Below are 22,078 nucleotides of genomic sequence, written 5' to 3'. Positions count from 1 at the left end.
CAGATGGGAAACATATCTCCTCAATCTTAACTCTGGCAAGTCTTTTTAACACGCTTTGCCTTCATGGCAGCTCTTAAGGGGTAATTACATGAATGCTGAGACCTACCTCAACATTGTGTCAGATCCGAGCACTAAACACAAAAATTACTGTCCAGCCACAAAACTGCTAATTCACACAGCTTGAGTATAATATCAGCACAGATATCAACAGCTTGCAACTACAAAGACTGTGCAAGGTATCAAATGCAAGCAATTTATAGTGCTATACAACTCACAAGTAAAATTATGCAAGAACACCAAGCAAAACTTTTTAAGAGGATGAGAACTAGCTCACACATTGTGAGCATGGCTTAGGGATTATATTAAACTCCAGATAATACTGACAGTATAAGAAATTGTAGAGGTAAAGCACAGTAAATACTTTTTCCTGGTGACAGGAACAGTTATGTCAGAAGGGAGGAAAACAGGAGGTCCAATGCAGCGACAGGCACAGAGCATGCAGGCATTTGTTCTGCAGTACACCAGCAGGATGGCTGTGTTTTCCTGGGCTACATCCTGATTGTAGTTACAGGTCAAAGCTCTTCCCGTTCCTGGCTCTGTTCCATCACAAGGATGGAACATCCTGGAAACAAAGGGACTGTGGAATGAAAGTAAAGAGGTACCACAGCTCTTTCACACCTCTTCCTCTTTCAGGGTCCCAGAGGGGCTGCCAGTGGAGGGCGGAAAGGAACTGGAAACCTCTGCCCCATGAAAAGAGAGAGAAGCTACATGCAGCCTATATGGTGCAACTGCATGGGTGTGAAGGGTGAGAAAGAAACGGGATGTGAGAAGATGAACAACATAAACAGGCAGAGAAAGTGTGTGTGTGAACATGCTTACACAAAGAAAGTACTGCAGTAGTCCTCAGGCAGGCCTGCAAGTTGCCAAGCTGCCAGAGGTTTCCACTGGAGTTCAGACTAGATTATCCGTAACTCATGTGGAAATCACACTGTGAGGAGCTTTACTTCCCTCTTCCATGTTCCCTTGAGCATAGCTAGATTTCGGCTCATTTCACTAATCTGTGTCAAGATGTGAATGAGACCCCTGGCAAGCCAGGAAAAGGATGTTAAGAAGTGAACATGAATGTGAAGCTTGCTAAAAGTCATTTGAACAGCAAAGAGAAGAGTCTGTTCCTAAGTAGGTGAGACAAAAATGTAGGATCAGATTTATTCTATGCATAATCCACCAGCTGAAAACTTATCTTCTGAACCAGTGAACTATTTCATGTCACCAGTTTGCTGTGTTTGAAGTGAGATTTATTTAAAATCTCTGGCCTTATGTTCACATATATCAACTACAGTTTACATTTATGAATGTGTTACATCTGCTTTAGCATGCAGACTAGCTTTGAAACAAAGATTTACATTATTAGTCTACAAATATATGTCACAGAGATGAAAGCTGGTTCGACTAGCAATTCATGCCTTTATCATCAATTTAAATCCTTATCACCAATGCTGGAGTTGATATGTCACTTAATACTTAAGTCTTGCTTACTCTGGACATTCAATTACAATCATCCATCCTTAAAGTGATGACAGAACTTACTATTTCCTTCCTATTATTTTCCTTCCTTAACCCTACAGTTCTTATTAGACAAACCAGCAAAAGTCAGCTTCAAAGGCAACAGCTGACTGCAGCAATACTGCCCTTCCATTGAGTGAGTGAATGACAACAGCATAAGTGCACACTGTGGCCCATCAGACACCCCACCTGTTTCTCTGGTAACACTCTGAGATCTACAAGAACTGGTAAGCAGAAGGAAACTCAGAAGCATTGTGTCGTCAGTGTTGTGTTACAACTATGTTTGACAACAAACAGAAACAGCAGAGATCAAAACCGCAAGCAAGTGGGAACAGAGTACAGATTTATCCTTTCAAGTCTGATCAGGAAAGTATAGAAGTCATAATTTAGCAGAGCTGAGGTTCAATTTTCTTTATGAACTGCAAGTCTGTGAAACAAAAAACAAAATTCTGTCACGAATGAAAATGTGCTAATTATTTTTATCATTTTACTGCCACCTCCTGCACTCATCATTGCACGGTATACGCTGTACAGATGGATCTTGCTCATTTTCTCTTTCATCTTTTTAATTAAAATACTTTTTTCCTTATGCAATAGCCTATGCTGCATATCACTCCTAATAAAAATGATTAGCAACAGAAAGCCAAGATGCTGCTGACATGAACTGTCTTCTCACACACTGCAATATGTTTAAACCTCTCTGTTTCTTTGGAGTCTCTCCTGCCTGGCCTAAAGTGTAACAGTGTGAAAAACTTCCACAGCTCACTTTTTGTTTTTGAGCTGCGTCGAGGATGAGAAAACAGAAAACTCAGTGCGGTCACTTCCACTGCAGCACCAAGCAGGAATTCATCTCAGCACAGACTCCACAGCTGAATGCCTGTCAACAGTTTGCAGAACTTGTGAACTCAAAACAATACCCTCTGGGGTCTAAGAAACAAACTCTGGACAGTTGTTCCTATATTCCTCTTCAAAGAGTAGTGAAACAGACATATTTTCAGTGACTGTGTTTGTCGAAGGATGATCTACAAGTGCAGGTCACCTGCTGATTCTTCTAGAGCTGAATATGGTAAAGACAGCACCTCTTTTTCATCACAAGAACATTGGTAGCATTTAATTTAACATTGCACTCTTTCCACAAATTCCATCAGCTTGTCCTCTTTGAACAAATACTGCTCAGTAGGATACAGCTCTGCAGTAAGCTTTCTCAAAAGCCAACAGAGAATAGAAAATCTCTAATAAGCAATAAAACAAGGAAATGGTCAAAAGGTGAGATCCTTCAACTACTACAGATCATTCAGGAGGCAAAAAAAGACACTGGAACAAACACAGCAATTACTTTGGCATCATAGAATCATTAAGGTTGGAAAAGACTGCTGTGATCATCTAGTTCAACTGCTGACCCATGTCCACTAAGCCACGTCCCTCAGTGCCACATGTACCCTTTTCTTGAGCACCTCTAAAGGACGGTGACTCCATCACTTCCCTGGGAAGCCTCACCACTTTTTATGAGAAGAGATTTTTTCCCAATATCTAACCTAAACGCTTAGGATGCTTAGATAATCTAAAGTAACAAAACCAGAACATTCATGTTAGCAATAGCTAGTGCTTGAACAATCATGGATTACCTTCCAATTCTTCTATGAGAATGCACGATTATCCATGGTACTGACTCACATGTGGGTGGTTTTTACATGAACTTCAATAGATTCCTTCCAGACAGATCACATGTCTGAAGTTCTTTACTGTTTTGTGCTCCCAGCACACTTTGTTGGTGAGGAAACCACGGTATAGAACACCAAGACTCAACCACGAACAAAAAGCTAAATCCACGACAGAGCAAACAATAAAATTCAGGATGCCTTTAAACTGTCCATTCCTCTAGGACCATAATAAGCAGGTTACCTGTAACCATCATGGGAAAAAGAAAAAAGATGAAAGGGAAACCAAAGCAAATCAAACCAATAGCCCAGATGTGAATGTTGAATCCTCCACTTTCAGTAGTTTAGACTGAGGAGGCAAAAACAACGTGTGTATCAACAAAATTGTCTGGAAGAATGGAATTCACTAATTGACATTAAGTACTGAAGATGTTTAGTTATGTCTTCTTTTGAGCTTTTCTAACATTTATTGCCTCAGTTTATCCCCATGAAACACTATCCCTTTGCCAAGTTCCTTCTGAGTCCTGAATCACAGTTCTGATTTTTCACACCAAGCAACTTCACCTAGCATTACAGTATTTATTATATCTTGCCACAAAAGCAAATCAAATGTTCTCAAAACCACCTAAAATACACTTCAAATACCAATTACTGAAATACATCACACAACACAATTCTTCCAGTAAAGTAAATCAGAGTAAATAAAAATCAAGATTATATAACTTCTTGACCATGATGACAATATTATTTTTTTCCTATATTAATTCAGTTTCTCAGCACTATAAATGGATCTGAGCTTCTTTACATGATCCAACACTATTATAGGGATTGGAAACTAGAGTAAGCAATAGCCTCGCTGAAATAGTATGCGGATTTACCAGGGAAGAACTTCATCTTGCAACCTTCTGCAAATGATTCAGCTAATGAAAATTAACACCACAGACCTCTGAGGCACACAGGGTTAAGTCAACAGTTCTGCTTGGGAGACCAGAGGCTCATCCTCACAGACTTTCAGATTAGACTAACTCCAATACAGGGAGCAAGACTTGGTCTGATCTGCTCAAAGAAAAGAGATTCCATAAACTCGCTGTTTTTTCTGTTTGAACAAAAAAGAAAAAAAAAAAAAAAAAAAAAAAAAAAAAAGTGAAATGTTTTATGCTTTAAATATTGTTACAGGGAGCAAAGACAAGTTATAATTTTACTCCACTACAAAGCATATTAAGTTCCATACAAATACAAGAACTCAGCCAAACAGCTGAGACTTCAGTCTTTCTCTGTGTTCGTATCTAAAAGAGTTTGGTTTTGGTGCTAGTGGAGAATAACAGGAATAAGGCAAAAGCACATCAAAGACCGAAAGAGCATAACAGATCAAGCTAAGAAAAATTCTTTGCTTTCCCATCACACACCCCTAGGCCACACAGTATCTCCTGAAAAATGACAAGAAAGCTTAAAAAGAGATGAACTGAACAATCTAAATGGGTTCTCCTCCAGAATCCTGAGACAAAAAAGACTGTTGCACAAAGCAGAACTGAGTAGAAAGCTGGAAACATATACACTAAAAAAGATGATCACACAACCCCTTTTTTCTGCTTATAACAGTACTGAAGCATGCCTTGATTTATAGGTACTAAAAAACTTTTCAACCTTTCACCAGTTGCATACTACAACCTACACAAAATAAATTACAATTCAGCTATTACTTCCCCTATAGCACCCATAGTATAGTCTGTATCTTTAAACTATCCCATCCTTTCTTGCAGCATGGTAAATAATTTAAGGTGCCAATTACATTTAACCAAGAAGAGTGAGATAATCATATGGCAGTTGCTTTCTCAGGCCAAGGATTTTGGTGGAGACAAACATGCCACAATAAGAGAAAATTAATTAACAACCAGTAATCCTCACAAGCACATAAACAGAAGCTATCAGGAATCACACAGAATCACAGAATGACCCGGGTTGGAAGGGACCTCAAGGATCATGTAGTTCCAACCCCCCTGCCTAGCAGGGCCACCAAACATACACCTTTACTAGATCAGGTTGCCCAGGGCCCCGTCCAACCTGGCCTTGAACACCTCCAAGGAATCCTTGCTGATCACATCAGTAACATGAGAGTCTCAGCCTTCATGGTATTTAACCTAGAATGCTGCAGATAAAAATGTTCCTTTCTCAGTTCTGCAGAAGTAGAAGAGGTGACTCCCCACTACTTAATGCTTTTACACAGAATCATCACTGCTCCGCATCCCTCCAGTTCACATAAACTGGAAACAAGAGCTGAAATCAAAGCTCTACAAGATTCTACCTTATGGGAATTCAGGATTTTGCCTGTAGCATCCCAAAATGCTACTGAACATTAGATAATTAAGCTGTCTTGATCCTGGATAGATTACAACCACATTCTATGAGGCCACACAAGTACGTTGGTATACTTCAAAATCAGAAGGGAACACAATTTTACGGTGATTAGGTCATATTTAATGCTTTATCATCTGTGGTAAATACAATTATTTTATTAATTTGATGATGACATAATCTTTATCACCATAGTGCTGCACGGTCAGTGAAATTTTTGGTTATCTTGCCAAAAATAAGCAACAGAGAACAATTACACAGTCTTAGCAGTCCTTTCTCTCTACAAGAAGACTGTTTTCTCAGCTTCTTTAATCTTTAGCAGCCAAGAAAACCAGAACTAAGGGGACACCGCTACAGAAAAACTAATGCAATTAAGTGTCTTTTCAAACTTGCCTACAGAGGTCAGTTCAAGCAAATCCACATTTGCTGTAACAGCCTGTCCTGACAGCACCACAGGTGAACAGCAAAACTACACTCTTCCCCTTTCACGAACGATTACCTTTTATTTAGTTGGACCATCTGGGATAAATGCTTGATTAAAACTGAGGGAAGATTTATTCATTCCTATAATTAGTATCCTTCATATGCTTTTTTAATTATTACCTTTAGATCCTTTCCATTAGAAAACTGAATTAATTCCGTAATCAGAGCTTAGTAAGAGAACAGTCAGTTCTGTTGCTTTTTATCTATTGAGCACCATTTAAGCTAATGTTTGAGACAACAAATGATGTGCTAAGTCATTTATCTGTGATGTCAACACATACCGTGAAATTCAAGCAAGTTCTACAGGATGATTTGGATAAAGGTTTTCCTTTTTCCCCCCTCATCTCCCACTTCCCCGTCTGATATTGCTGACAGGGAAAAATTTGGTATATTCAGCCATGAAGCTGTTGCACAAATTTGCACCCACATGCTCCTACAAGAGAAACTCGGATTCTAATTAATACGCTCCCCTTATGAACTTTATTCTTGGTGTCATGCTTGCAGCAGGAGATAAAAAAGAGTTCTCATATCATTATTTAAGCAGCCCCTTAACGCTTTAAAGAAGTTACAAGAGTAAAGACATCCTTGAAAATGAGACACAAGTACCCATAAAAGTGTGAGGCTATTTGCAAAGGGAGGAGGAAGAAGGCTCAACACTAACTGTCACTAAAAACAAGGAGGGTATTAAATGCTGCAGCTGTACCTAAGACACTTCTAAAACGTAACAGAAAATTCATGAGGCAAAGAGAGCAATATAAATAAATGCAGTGTGAAAATTGCCCAAGCCCGCACTGAAAGCAATCTAAATTACAATCCATTAACAGGGATCACAATCTAGATACATTAGATATGCTTACAAATACAATATTTAGACAAAGTATATAAAAATAATTCTTTACACGTAAGAGGCATGCTACTGCGTAAACTTCTGAAACTCATATATCTCTTGAGGGTAGTTGGCAAGCTTATAGAAGGGATTAATGAGCAGAAAGAGTTTGCAAACTTCAGAGCCTGAAGTCAATTTTGGAGAGAGGCTGGGAGAAAGTTACCTACTGGCATATAGTTTCAAAAACATTCATTAAGGTTAATGTTAAGTGTTCCTTTTTTAATTTTTTCCCAAACTTGATATTGTGTTTGGAGGATACTACCCACTTCACAGAAATAACTTCTGCCCTCCAGTAACAATTGTATCCAAGGTCTTTTTCCACAGCAGCAGGATGGCTTGCCACCTTAACAGAAGAAAAACTCTTTGCTTTAACTATGGAATGAGAACATTTGCACAACCACAGGACGGCATACCACACCAAAGCAAACCTTTTTGCATGTACATACACATCCATGGCTTAAAACTCTAAAACTGTTTATGCATTCATGCATAAAACCCTGAAATAGGACAAATACAAGAAATTCATTTCGCAAAGTGAGAGATTGTCTATCACTTTGTGGACTCCTGGTTTACAAAGAAAGTGGTTGTATTATTGTCATGTTACATAACTCTTCATGCACCACATGTTTTGTATTCCACATTGTAGTTCATTGCAACTGATTTATAAGATTTATAAATTTATAAGCGTAGAACAGCTGTCACTTACTTGGCTTAGAGTTAACAACAACATTTTCAGCAGAGTGCTGGGGTGGAAACCTGCAGTTTTCTCCTTGGCCTTCACTGCTCCCATACTCTATGACTTCCACTTGTCCCAGTGGTACGCTCCATTTTAATAAATACCTCTGGCCAGTTGTCATAGTGCCACTGCTTTCATAGGAAGTGCTGAAAGACACACAAATCATTGCAGCGACAGGTCACTGTGTTTTAAGGCATCCTATTTATTAACCTTTAAAATCCGCTGTCTGTCAGCATGAGTACTATGTGCAACTTTAAACAAATACATGCATCAGGATGACTTTTGTGACTAACTTATGCTGTGAGCGCAAAGATTAGCTGTGCAGGTGCAGATAAACTTATTTACATACAGCACAGGACTACCAACATCACATCCTCTATATTGTTACTTCTATAACAAAGCTTCAGTTACCATCTATTAAGATCAACATGCATTTGAACACCTAAGTGCTGAGGCAATACTGCCACTCCACCTTTTCCTGATTCTATTGTCTTTTAGGACAATACCTGCAACAGTGTCAAAAAGTAGTAACTGCTACATATAGAAAAGTCTGGATGGTGGGACCTTCAAGTGACCACCAGGAGGAGGGAGTTCAAGGCAACCTCCCAAAGGCTGCCTAGCTAACATTTCAGCTGTGCCTTACAGCCCAAGTTGTTCTTTGTAGCAGACCTTTTGCAATTGCTGTCATTTCTCAGAGTCATTTATATGGAAACTGCTGCCAACAGAAATGTATATCACAACAGGCATCTCAGAAGAAACAGCATGCTTCAGAAGTTCACTTGAAATAGAAATGGTATTAACGCTACTTTTCATTTGTTTCTTTTATTCCTTTCATTCCTTTATTCACACATTGAATCATGTGTAGCAAACATCTAATACTAAGTACAAAAGAGGCTAAAGGAAGAAAAAATGTTGGATGAGATAGCTAAAATCTACAAGTTAAAAGCTTGGGAGAAATCAGCCTAGTGTATTTACTTGGAACAGTATGTGAATCCTAAGGTTCAGCTAGTCAGCTACCTATTCACAACACAGTCACGCTTTTGTTTCAATGAAGAGGCTCATATGAACAGAAAAAACACAAGTGCCAGGAATTAAATCAATATTTACGAACTCCAGATCTAGTTCAAAAGAAAGAAAACAACAGCAGGACACAGCTGTTTAGCTGCTAGGAATAGTATCCACCTCATCCAACTCGTGCTTCTTAAAAGTTAGGTCTCCAGTTCAAGCCAGTCATCCAAACTACATATGAAGAAGGACCTACAGAGGGTGGTGAACTCTGTAGAAGTACGTCTCTTGCCAGCTATAGACAACTAGTTTGGAACCAATGGTCCCCAGGGTCCTGAGATACCTGACTATTTCTGTGAAGACTGACAAAAAGTGGTTAAGAAAGCTGAGCTGATTCCACCTGCACGTGTAAAGTTTCTGAGGAAGCCACAATCTCCAAAGATCGCCTTGTAGGCATGCATATATCAGGGAGTTTGAAAATGGCAGATGTTTCACAAATCAAGAGGTGCATTCAATAATGTTCATTCCTTTGGACCAAAAATTCTGGACTGGATACTGGTGTAACACATGAAATTTGGTAGATGATCTCTTTCAGTCCCTAAAATGCTTGTGTGTTTTCTGAAGTACAGTCATTACATGGTACTTTTTACTCACTGACATGAGACCAAGCATACGCAGAAATGAAAAATAACCTGTACTGTATTCACACTTCACTAATGAACTAACATATCAACTCATAATATCCTTAAGAAAAGCTATAAGATTCAGTCTACAACTTCTCTGTCAGAATGTACCAACACGTAAAGGTTTTTATGATACAAGCAAGACTGGAATGTGAGTATGACCTTGACATCCATGGTATTATATGAACAGTAATAGCTACTGCCAACTAAAACAGAAAGCATGATGGAAAAATGCCTTCTTCAAAGTACTTCAGCTTTCAACTTTCAGTGTTTGGTCTCACAGATAAAAACCTTTCCCCAGCTGGAATTTCTTTAGTAAGTTCCAGCTTTTTTTTTTGGCTACATGCATTAGCTTTGGTTCTTGTTTTGTTTTAATTTGGAAACTCTGTCAAGTTACAGATGTGTGACAGTGTGAATTTAAGGAAGAAGAGAGAAAAAAAAAAGCCTACTGCAGCATGCCTCCACTCCACTCAACGCTAATGCACATGAGTGATTAAACAGCATAGGACATTTTTACCTGTAATTTCCAACTTATTTTATATACATATAAGCATGAATTTATTATTGAGCTAGGTATGAAATCACAGTATCATAGTATCGTGCGAGTTGGAAGGGACCTTAGAGATCATCGAGTCCAACTCCCAGGTTTCGAGCCCCCTGTGTAGCGAAGCGGCACTTCTACCCCTGCGCCACAGGGGGGATTCGAACCCAGGCCCTCCGGTGCCACAAGCAGCAGCTTATACCACTGTGCCACTGGGGGCACACAATGTAAAATGAAAATGAAATGTAGCTGCCTATTCATTGTGACAACTAAGAAAAATCATTAGCCACAGCAAAAACACGTTTTTTTCACTGCCATTTTTTCCAGCTTAAGCTTTGATTTAAAACACACGAATGAAGTCTTACCGCACGTTTACTGTTGCGCACATCAGCACATCGTTTAACATGAAAAGCCGTCGCTCTTTGGTTTTGATAATTTCTCCTTTGTCATTGTAAACTGTTTCAACCATATCATCAGTCCGTATGAGGTACCTGTTTCCACTGCTGAGTAGCTAGGTTTTAAAAACAATCAATGTTCCATATTATACATGTTATACAGTATACCTAACATCCAGTGCAAAAAAAGACAAAATACAATCATTTTCCATAATAATATAAATGCTCACGGGTACGTTTGCCAAATAAATTAAGCATTTTTACTTATTTTCTTTTGCCGAAAAGTTTACAGCAGCAGTAACATATGCCCCAGAAGTATGGCTTGCAGGGGTCTGCAGTCTTAACAAGGAACATGCAGTTCCCTCTGAATAACTTCCATACCACTAAATGATTCCTAGTGAGAAAAAATTATAGCTTCCACAGTTTCTGTTGTTTCCATCCCTCATTTCTTCTTTCACAGTGCATTTAAATGCTGTGCACAGTTCCCGGCATCCCAAAGGGACGTGTCCCATAGGAGTGGGTGGAGAAAGAGTGCTTTGCCTTCTCTGTCTCCACTGGCTCTCAAAGTCAGCTTTAAAGACTTCTCTATTGTATGATCCAGGTGTGTGAATGAAACAGACAGTGATATTCCTTAAAACAAGGAAGGTACTGAACACATTCCATTGCACATCCTGAACTGCTCTCAATTGTATTAGGAACTGAACTGCTCACACTGCTGTACGAGGAACTGGATCCTTCCTTCATACAGGTGTTAACTCCTTGGTTTTAAGATAAACTCAAAGTTGAATTTTCTCATGCAGGAGATATGCACGAAAACTTACAGGAAACAGCATTATGTACTACACTGCCACGAAACACCTACACTGCTGTTATTTCAGCGTCTATCCCCTCCAGCTGGTTAGAACCACCAAAGCCATTCAGTCCTGGAAATGACCCACATCTCACATCTACCATTAGAATTCCACGGTATTAAGCACCACAGAAAAGCCTATAGGTGTCCCTTCAGTGTCCATTCTAAAGACTGTTCAAGGCCAGAAACTAATAACAGCAATAAGTCCTTCACCACACATTTCAAATACATTTCCTAACCTTGTTCAGGTAACGTTCGTTCATTGCTTTTGCAATTTGTTTTATTTCACAGCGCTGATCTGCGTCCCTTTTTCTTTCATTCAGCTTCTCTGCTAGAGTTTCTAGTTCTGTAAGAGCCATCTGCAGGGGTAATCTGTCAGGATGTCCTTTGCTCGTGTTCTTCAACATGTCCTGAGGAGTAATGACAAAACAAACAAAAAAAATCAGGTTCAACTTCAAACTCAAGCCTGAAAGGCTAGAGGATTTCCAATGGAATTATACGTTAATGCCACATTCTTTAAAGAATAAAACCAATAAACATCTAATGAATATCCAGACAGTGCTCTAGTTATTTTCCGGAATATCTCAGTAGCTTTTAAAAGATACTGAATGGAACTGAATATAGAAAGTACAGAGAAGTAACCTGAAAAATAAATGTAAAAGCCTCAAATGCAAAAGTGAGTAAATCAACAGCACAAGCTGCATATAATATTTAATAATTTGAATACTGCTATTATAATATGTAGGTGGTGTACAAGCAATTATTTAAAATTAAACCTTTCTGATACTTTCTACTATAAAACCTTTATAGATATTCATAGTAATAGATATTATAGATTTTATAGTATATATATACACTATGTCTACTATATTCCCTTTACTGCTGACATTATTCCTCACTAGTACACTGACAGCTTGCACATCCCAAAGTAGCAGACCATACTTACTTCATGGAGGTCACAACAGCATCCAAAGAATCCTTCCCTTCTGTAGGCATGCATTGCAACAATGCTCCTTTCACGCAGCACTTAAAAGCCACCACATATTCAGTACAACTTCCCACAGTAAACTCCATCTCTTCTGCTACCTTAAAAACACTTGCCACAGCTACCAGCTTCATGCTCTCACAACTACCTTTGAATTTCACCAGTAATTCCCAGACCTTCACACCAAAGCCTGTCCTACATAACGCCACAAACTTTTAGCACTCACTGCATAGACCTGTCATGGCCTGGAAGACCACTAAGCTGGTCTGGACCTAGGGAACTATGACTTCTGTCTGGCATTTTGCTTAAGCAGAAAGTAATACCACAGCATTTCTACTAGTATTTTAAAGTGTTACTACCTAACCAACTACTATGAACAAGTAGTCCTTTCCAATTACAGCTTTCATGTGAAGAGACCTACAAGCTACACCAACTTAGTAAGCCTAGCAGCCTGGAGTATATCACATTTACTGAGATTTTCCTGCAGTATGCTTACAGCCTGTCTGTGCAATCAGACTAAGAGATCAGCACATAATGGTGCGCTGAAGTTCTCTTCCCTGTTATTTCCTCATGATCCAGTGGTCATTCTCACTGCAGCATGCTCCTCTCCAGCAAAAGATAGCTACCCAGAAAGCTCACAGACAAGCCACATGCGAACGCAATGAGAACATACTTGGGTAAGTCTATTTGGTAAATATTCTTTACCTGCAACAGCAGAATGAACTGTGGGAAGCGCTGGATAGGTTTCATCATTAAACCATACAGCGTAATCCGATCAGGGCTCGACTCCTGGCACTGCTGCAATGCAAGAATGTCACACCGTTTTACTTCCGTAAGTATATCAGGAACAGAATGAAAGGAAAATATTTTATGAAAGTTCTTCAACATCATAACCATTCATTACAGCAGTACTGCAAAGATTCTCATTTTCATTAAAAATAATAATAATAAATCATTATTAAGATAATGGAATGGCCACTCAACTAAAATCTCCTCCCTAAAAAAGTACAACTGGGAAGGAGCCTCATCAGCAAGGCAGCATGTATGTATGCACTGTTACAGCACCTTCATGCTTTGCATATAACCAGCCATGAAATGTCTGCTAAACATCAATGACAACAAAGCAAATGTACTTGCTCAGGGTCTTAAATTTAAAATTCCTAAGTGATTTGTTGATTTATAGTCTAATTTACTGCTGTTGCACTGTTTCTTGGGACTGAGACCAGAGAGGTGTAATAGCCAATGTGTTTTTAAGAGAAAATCTATGGAAAACACAATCACCTCAGTACTACAGAAACAAAAAGAGACTTCCAATTTCTTTATTAAAAGAAACAAAGGAAAAAAGCACTGATTTCTGTTTGGAAAGAAATTTATCAGAATTTGCCATTTAGGTTATCAGGACTAGCAGATAAGAACAGAAAAGAATATCACTGACACGTGCAGAAGACCTGTATATAACTCACTCCAACATCTGTAAATATGCTGATCAGAATCAGATGACCCAACCCAAGATGAGTAGAAGAAATATTACAGTACAAAAAACAAACAACGCTGAATGTGTATAACACTCCAATTCCTATTTATATTCTATTTTTATTATCAGCCTCACAGCAATTTGTTTCCCTATTTATCTCCAAGGCACATATATACATATAGATAGATATAGATATATTTTTTATATATATAACTCAGTAGAGAGTTTGACAGTGCTAAAAGCTTTCAAAATATAATCCCGTGTGCTGCTGCTGCCATATTCCCCAAATGCCTTTAATTAATCTTAAAATCTCAAGACAGATTAGGAATTAGCTCTCCCAACCCCACCACCCAAAACTTCTATGCAACCTACAAGCTTACTTCTTAGTTTTCCCAGGGCACCCAACTTTAGTGTTTGACTGACCACCTCCACAGAACAGGCAGGGTAACAACTCTGAAAGGCACAGCTCAATCCAGAACACTCAGGGAAATAGAACAAACACAGCTTCTAGGCTCTCAGCAGAGTATCTGACAGCCTAAGTGCCTTGCAGTGGATTTTGCCTACCCTCTGTAGGGTATCATCCTTAAGACTTCCCAGCAGTTCTGTTGCATGTGCCAGGCTTTCAATAAATGCTACTGGAAGCTTCACATTCATCAGGGTAATAAGCATTCTGTACAAATATTTTCAATTTCCCCCCCCCCAACACCAGATTGCAAAAAAAAAAAAAAATACTTTCAAAATAATAGGAATTTAATGTGGACCAGAATTATGGCTGTATGACTCTGCACAACATAATGAGGAGGTCAGACATGAAACTAATCCCAAATAAGAAGATTCAAATGGCAAACTATTTCTTTGAAGGTCACCTGGCAAGAAAGAACTCCAATCTTTTGTCAAGTACAGCCATGCAAACACCAGTCAGTAAACTGATCTGAACAAAAACAAAAATACTCTGCACTCCAAAATACATGCAAGATCTAAAATTATGTTATTCTGAAAATACAGCAGTGAAACAATAACTCACCTTTAAGAAATCCAAAAAGGCAGGTTTGGTGGCACACGTTTTCTTAAGAATCCCCACTGCTGTACTGAAGTTGTTTACATATTCACTGTATGCATCCAATACCATTGACTTCGAAAACTAAAGACATAAACAGGTAAACCTTATGCATAAGTCCAAAAGACATATGAAAGCATTATTCAGAGCCCTGACAGATTAAGGACTCATTTTGTTAGGTGCTAAAGGCTTTTGCTTAGCTTAGTGCTGGATCTACAGAAATACTCATGATGCCTGAAATAACTTTTCTGCAAAACACGGGCTGGAGATCTAAAGATGCAGCAGCTGCGAATTACAGAAACGTAAATTTACAGAAGTAGCATCATCTTGGCTGTGATACTAGAGCATGAGGACTGAGTAATCAAGAGGCCTCCAAGTGAGAGTCAAAGCAGCTGGTGAGATCCCATGATCAACAGCAATAACACACTGCTGCCTACCTTCCAGATTTGATGAACAAGTGAAGTCCCAATCCTACTCATGCCCCATCTTCAGTGGGCATTTATCAAGAAAGCAGACATTGCGGCTTGCAAACTGCCACACAAAGGGAAAGATCACTGCCCACTGCTTTCTTAGTAAAGATTACCCCTCTCTTCTGCAGAGCTGGTCTAATTAATACACCCCAACTTGTTCCAGACAAAACAAAATAGATCAGGTTTAAAAAGAATACCATTAGTAAACATTTCTTTTTCATTAAAGTGGAGTCAAAGCACTAAAACACACAGATCCCAGCTCTCTTTTGGATGAAAGGAAAAGGCTGTAACACCCAGCATCTGGGAGGCAACGAAGCAAAGTACTCAAATCAGCAAGTTAAGTAGCCTTTTCCATCCATATACTTATGGGAATAATTTTTTTCTACCAATCGAGGTAACATTTTGTTTCCTCTAATTCAAACCAGTGGCCAGTTCGGTCCTCCACTGGATGGAGTTAAAACTTAAGTTTTATTAATACTTCATACCTGTGCTCCAGGCTTAATTCAGACTGAAGAATTCAGGACATTACCTACCATGATTTTTTTTTCCTATTCTCAGCAATATTCTAAGTGTCATGTATGTAAAACTACCTGCTTTTTAAGAGATATGGAGCTTCAATCTCACCCTAATTTTGGTGGGTTTTTGAATCACTCTCCTCTGAAAAAGAAACTAGTTAAGCATCTCAGAGCTTCAGCAAAGCCTGAAAATTTTAGCCACAATCTTGACATCTACTAAGCTAGCTGAAGATACATGTTCTTTAGCAGAATGGTACACACACATTCTGACAGTTGCCACAGGCACTGAAGATCATGGGAATAAAATGGTCAAACTAGACAGAAAGACACCATTGAATATTGAATTCTACAATAAAAACAGATTATCTGTTCAGATGTATTTGCTTACTGAAGCAACAAAGACATCGCCAATCATTTCAACAGAATCCCACTCAGACACACGACTGGCCAGTGCTATTTGAAACAATGAATGGCACTGAAGAATTTCTTTAATTCTATAGAAGACCATTTTGAGTTTTCTTTCGCTCAGTAACTTTGGTTCCATTTCTGAAAGGGGCTTCTCATATTGCTGTGGAAGAAAAGATATAAATAAATTAAAACCACTTGAAAAATGGGATCTCATATACACAGAAGAAACAATAACAATTTATGTAACAGTATATACATATAAAATCTCACTTAATTTTTGGCACAGAGTATCTGTAGGAAAGTCTGTGAGTCACGCTACAGTTTCTTTAAGGACTAATTTCAAATTTCCAAATCATAAAATGCCAAAGTTAATACCATACCTCCAATATTCTTTTCAGAGCATCTACATAATTCTTTTCACTATCAACTACAGAGCCCAAAATATATCTTCTCACAACCTGTTGAGGAAAAACAGTTTTCTCAGAGACTCCAATCAGATAAACATGTTCATCTTAACAAGGAATACTCATGATCAAATTTCCACATTAATAACAAGCAAAAATCCACAAAGCAGTACTGGGAGAGCCATAAAATGAATACTCTGCCTCTTCAGGAGTAATTAAATTCATCATTACTCTAAAACTATTATTGGGACAACAACAGTTACTGTAAGCCTATGTAGTCTTTGCTGACTGTTCCAATTCCAAACTTCAATTCCAATATGATCTAATTCTAGATATATAAATTTAGACATTGATATTGATAACAATAGGTACAAATGGTATTGGCCATTTCAGTAAATAGCCACAATAAAACAAGGTAATGGTGTCTGACAATCAGACTTCAAGCAGACTTCCTTCTTTCTACTTTCATTTTTTTAAATATTACATAAACTTTATAGAACTGATTTGTAGGACAAACAAGCAAAAATTAATTGCCCTTTTAAGGCAAGACCAAAGTAAAGTAAAATAAAGTATCTAAGTCAGGATTTGGGCTTAAGGGGATCAGGGTGGCAATATTACCATGCTGTCATGGTTTTACGACTTTTGTTATCAGTATCCCACATCATAACATCATGTAGAGCACTGGGAGTTAAAGAGTTAATGTTCCAGTTCTGTGAACTGCCAATTTTCTGGGTTTCTGGTTCTTAGAATTGAAGTACTTCATACCCAAGAGGACATTTTGTTTCTGTTTGCCATTATGAGGGAAAGATAAAACTGCTCGCAAGTCATAAGACTGCTCTCTTTTTTGTTGCTCATCTCAGAGGTGTTTGCTTCCTAGCCATCTGACCTTCAGCTTTAGAGTAAGGCCTTTGGTTTGGGACACTCTCTCATTTATTTGGTTTATTAGCTTCAATCCCAATTAACTTGTATTTCTGTTATTAGAATTAGTAAATTAACTCCTCCTCATATCGTTGCTGCTGTTTTTTTTTTTTTCCCTATTTAATATTATTATTCATTTCCCTGTTTGTTCTCCCTCACCCCCCCAGCTTTTTGGGCCACTGTACCTGTGGGCCTGCTGTCCCACTGTCACAGACACAGATATATACAGAGATAACTCCATGACACACACCTAAGCGAAAACCTTATCTATACTCATACCAATTGAAACAATTAGAAAAGTTTCAGGAAATACTATCATATCTTTTGTTTACAGACTGTAGGCTATTCATCACATATCCTCCTTCGTTCCCTCAGCTGAAATGCATATTGCATGTGCAAAAGGATGCAGAAATTGATATGTTTCAAAAGGAAAACTTTTAACTGATAAGCATTAGATTTCTTGATTTTTAGGGATTTGTTTTCACACAAAACAACTTTCAAATCCAGCTCATCAAAAGCAGTGTCCTGTCTGAGGGAGAAAGCAATACAAGGGCAGAAATACAGCATTCCCCACAAGCACAAGACAAGGAAAAAATGCTTCTTTTCCTATTTTAAGCTATCATAAATTACCATGAAACTCAAATCTCAGATTTGCTTCTCTTCCCTGTGGCCTCCTGCTTTATTCTCTGCAGCTGCCTTTAATTCTCCACACTTGTATTTCATATTACTAAGTTATATGCAGGTCATGTAAGGATTTTCTTTCAAGCGCTGGCATTTCAAAAGAAGATTTAAAAATTATGTGAGCCCTTGCTTAAATATATATATGGTAAAATTCATTGTGTTTAATTTAGCCTGGATTTAACAGCTTTTTACTGGGTATAATATATTGGCAGCTCCAGTAGGAGATAGTATCTCCGCTATTTGTCACACTTCGTTCTTCTGAAAAGAATAAATACATTTGCAGAATATTTTTTTCAGGCTCTACAATACACTGATTAAATACTTTCAAGTGCTACAAGTTTGTCATGATATTCATAGCTTACATAAGGCCTACATGCAAGTCTTAGCACTTTTGCTAGTAGAAGTAACATACAAACATAAACAACGTATAACAAGATTTCATGTCACAGTCTTAAAATGATGCAAAAGCTAACATGATAGGTACAGAAAGCAGACATAATAGACCAACAGGAGCCTGATTTTAAACAAAAGCTATCCCGCCACCTACTGTTTAAAGCAAGCACGTTCATGAACTCAACTTATTCATCCCAGAGTAATTCAGGTTGCAAGGGGCTTCTGGAGTACACCAAAGCAAGTTCACCAGTCCCAATACAACTGGGACACCCGGAGTTGCCATGTACTCTGCTGTCCTCCAGACTGTGTCACACATGTGTAATTCCAACTGGCTACAGCATCGGTATCCCTTAGCTGTATCCTCTTCCACTGCAGGTAATAATTCACAGGACCTGCCTTTTAGGGTTGGAGACTCTGAAGGTCTAAGGACAATTAGTAAAAGCTGACTTTCTCATTCTCCTCTGTGTCCTTTGTCAGACCATATTTTTCTTAACTTTCCTTTTTCTTACATGTACATCAATATATATATATACGTATATATTCATATATGTATATATAAGGAACCTTTCTTTTTGTTCATCACACTTCACTAACTTCAGCTGAGCTCTGGCTTTCCTAACTCCATCCCTGTTAAGCTGGGCAGCTCCTCCTGGGTAGATAACCAAGAATAGTAGTTTATACCAAATTAAGAGTGCTCTCTCACTTTCCTGAAGAGGATATATTCATTTAAAATTTGCCAAGTTTTAACATTTTATTTAAAGATTTATTTTAACATTTTATGAAACTTGGCAGGTAAAGAAAAAAAAAAAAGCCCATACAACTCTACTCAATCACCCCTTAATTTGTTTTTTAAGGAATACTGTTAGATTTGCTGTGCATTTTCTGGAGGTACTGACCAACTCAGGACTTAACACCACAAAATACTAAAAGCCCACATCCAGCTATTATTACTTACGGTAACAATACAGTAACACAAACCCACAGGATTTATTTTCAGCCAAAAATTCAAACTGATGCTGATGGTTTCCAGCATTAATACAGACGGTGAGGGGGTGACTCTTCTGTAGACCTGACTTTATCTTTTTTTAAGTAAAAAGAAAACTTAAGACTCTGAGAGTATGCAGAATATTCCCTATATTTAAAACAGAAATCTTGGAGCTCCAGAAATATAGAATTGTCTTCTGACTCAACAAAAATGCTTAAACTCTTGTTTTTCACTCCAAGCCATCACGTTTACATTTAAGTGTTTAGGTAGTAAATAATATAATTATTGTAGATCTTAATTTCATAATGCTAAACATTTCACATTTCTGGTTGACTGCAGGACTGAGGCAATTCTACACACATATACCACTTTTTAAAACCTACTTATTCAGATCTGAATTAGATTTCTACTTGTTTCATTTTAATGCAAACATGTTTGGAAAGCAAGAAACCCCGAAGCCACTGATGTGGAGCAGAATGAAAGTGAGTGGTGGAGCATGAGGGCAGATGGCAAAAAGATTTCCAAAAGCCTGCTACCTGCTGTTGTGATAATCCTTCGGGCATAGGGGTCATAATGGCTTCTGTATGCACACAGTCCACATCAATAAATAAATTTAGCTCCTCTTCTTCCAGGCATGTTGATCTATGGTCTGAAAATAATTGATTAACCAAAACATCAACTTTCAGAATGTATACATTAAAAAGAAAAAAAAGAAGCAAGTCAAAGATCCAACTGTCCAAGAACAGCATTTACAGAGCAGCCTTATCTTAACTTACCATGCAAATGAAATTTCTCAGCATTTCTATAGCATCTGTGAAGCACTCTAACAAAGAGCAGCTTTCAAAAGATAGTTCAAAGTCCTAAAATCTGCACAAAAGCAGATAACCTATGCATCTTCTGCTTGACCTTTCCTTCCTCTTCACAGATTCAAGCACAGGGCTGTCCAGTGTGACAACTAAGATTAAAGCTCTGTGTCTCAAGGGCTTGCAGTTTTGAAATAAATGATTTTTGGGAAGAAATTAAACACATTATTAATGTAATTCAGCGCAAGAAATTACATTATAACTGTCCATAAACTGAACCAAAATCAGTAACCAAAGACACCAAAATGCTGGCACTTGCAAGAAGCAAGAAGAAGGGATTCCACGTTGCTCCCTATGCATTTCTTAGTGCCACTAATTTTACACAAGAAGCATGACTGAAGTGCAGTGATAGGTGGCAGCACACAGCCAGTCAAACAGCCAGACACCAGCAGAGGAGAAAGAAGGGACTGTGTGAGAAACTACAGCCGATAACAGAAAGGGAATTAACGGAAGCAGTTCTGTTGGCTAGAGGAATTTATGAGCTTAGTCAACAAATTTATCACACGCTCCCTGTTGATTTGGTAAGTGGCTAAAGTATCAAACCATCAACAGATATCCTACATCTGCTACCTAACCTCAAGATAAATAAAGCAGAAAGCTGGGTCCACTGTAACATTGCTGTGCTGATGAAGGTCATTTCCTCCTGTGCAACAGCAAGAAAGTGAAAATACATTTTTTACCACTAAATCTGCAATTTACTTTCTTTTCTATGGTTGTGAATCTCCTAAATTTAAGCAATGACAGGGATGTGATATGTGCAATAGGCCTTATAGATACAACACAGCTTTAAGTTAGCTTACTTGCTAAAAATCATCTTATGCCAGTCTTGTGGTTTTGCCTTCTTGAAACCATAGCTCTAAAAGCTCTCAGGTTACAACCATTTAGTTAACTGAGCAGAAACCTGAGCAGAAAAATAGACTGCCCCTCAGACTTACCAAGGAGAAGAAAGAAGTTTCAGTTTTCTTAGTACTCCATGTCCCATGAAAAAAAAACCACCAAAATCCTGTGGACTGTGGTCTCTGAGGATCATTTCTGAGGACTGATGCTTGTTTCAATTTTGAACTCTTTCTGTTGTGACAGCTCCTAATTCAAGATCCTCCTCACACACTTTTGTTTTTTTAAGCCCAGAATCACTAAAGCATGATAAAGCTTCCACTATCAGGCAGAGTTATTCAAGGCAGGGAAGAAGACAGACTGAGTACCCTAATCAAACTTCTATAATCCCCACATACCAATTTCTAGCTAGCATCTATTACACTCATATTTTTTAAGTGGACTCTTCTGTCTTGCTTTCAGATTCTGAGGTCACTGCACCCTAAATCTAACACTGCTCAAGATGCAGTGACTGTACAGTGATCTGAACTGAATGTTAAACTATTATTACCTGACACAGAGCTGATCTGACATTCTGATCTAGTGAGTGGTGTTCCTGCCAATGACAAGGAGATGGAATTAGGTGAACTTTAAGGTCCATCCAACTCAAACCATTCTATGATTCTATAATTCTGTTCATCCAGTACTTGGTTCCTAGTGCAAATAAAAATCCTACTAAGCTATTAACACACTTTCTCAGAAATAACTAGAAGAAACAACATTAACAGAGTAAAATAACAGATGCATACCTTGAGAAATAAAAGACTTAGTTCTAATGAAAGAACGACCCTTCTTCACGGCTGCTTTTGTCTTTTCAAGTCCATCTTTGGTACCTTCTCTAGCAGCTCTCATGAGCTTTTGCATCTGTAAGATAAAAAATATAGTCTACATGTTCAGTGA

At 38.2% G+C, this 22,078-nt stretch overlaps 1 protein-coding gene across 9 annotated transcripts in view; it reads right to left on the bottom strand.

Annotated features, from left to right (window-relative positions):
* ARHGEF10 (Rho guanine nucleotide exchange factor 10) overlaps positions 1–22,078 on the bottom strand; it is a 109,623-nt gene that overhangs the window by 47,224 nt on the left and 40,321 nt on the right. For 8 of the 9 annotated variants that reach the window (XM_072333184.1, XM_072333188.1, XM_072333190.1 and 5 more), the window contains 9 exons: positions 21,928–22,042; positions 19,979–20,091; positions 16,442–16,519; positions 16,042–16,221; positions 14,636–14,752; positions 12,843–12,935; positions 11,392–11,562; positions 10,273–10,418; positions 7,649–7,824 (listed from right to left, as the gene is read on the bottom strand). In XM_072333184.1, coding sequence (XP_072189285.1) covers positions 7,649–7,824; positions 10,273–10,418; positions 11,392–11,562; positions 12,843–12,935; positions 14,636–14,752; positions 16,042–16,221; positions 16,442–16,519; positions 19,979–20,091; positions 21,928–22,042 — 1,189 coding nt within the window. The remainder of the gene's footprint in view (positions 1–7,648; positions 7,825–10,272; positions 10,419–11,391; positions 11,563–12,842; positions 12,936–14,635; positions 14,753–16,041; positions 16,222–16,441; positions 16,520–19,978; positions 20,092–21,927; positions 22,043–22,078) is intronic. The other variant, XM_072333189.1, reaches the window with a different exon arrangement.

This window comes from Excalfactoria chinensis, chromosome 3 (genome assembly GCF_039878825.1).
Source record: "Excalfactoria chinensis isolate bCotChi1 chromosome 3, bCotChi1.hap2, whole genome shotgun sequence".
In the NCBI taxonomy this organism is placed as follows: Eukaryota; Metazoa; Chordata; class Aves; order Galliformes; family Phasianidae; genus Excalfactoria; species Excalfactoria chinensis.
Note: the sequence above shows the minus strand (reverse complement) of the source record. Positions and strands in the feature narration are given on the sequence as shown.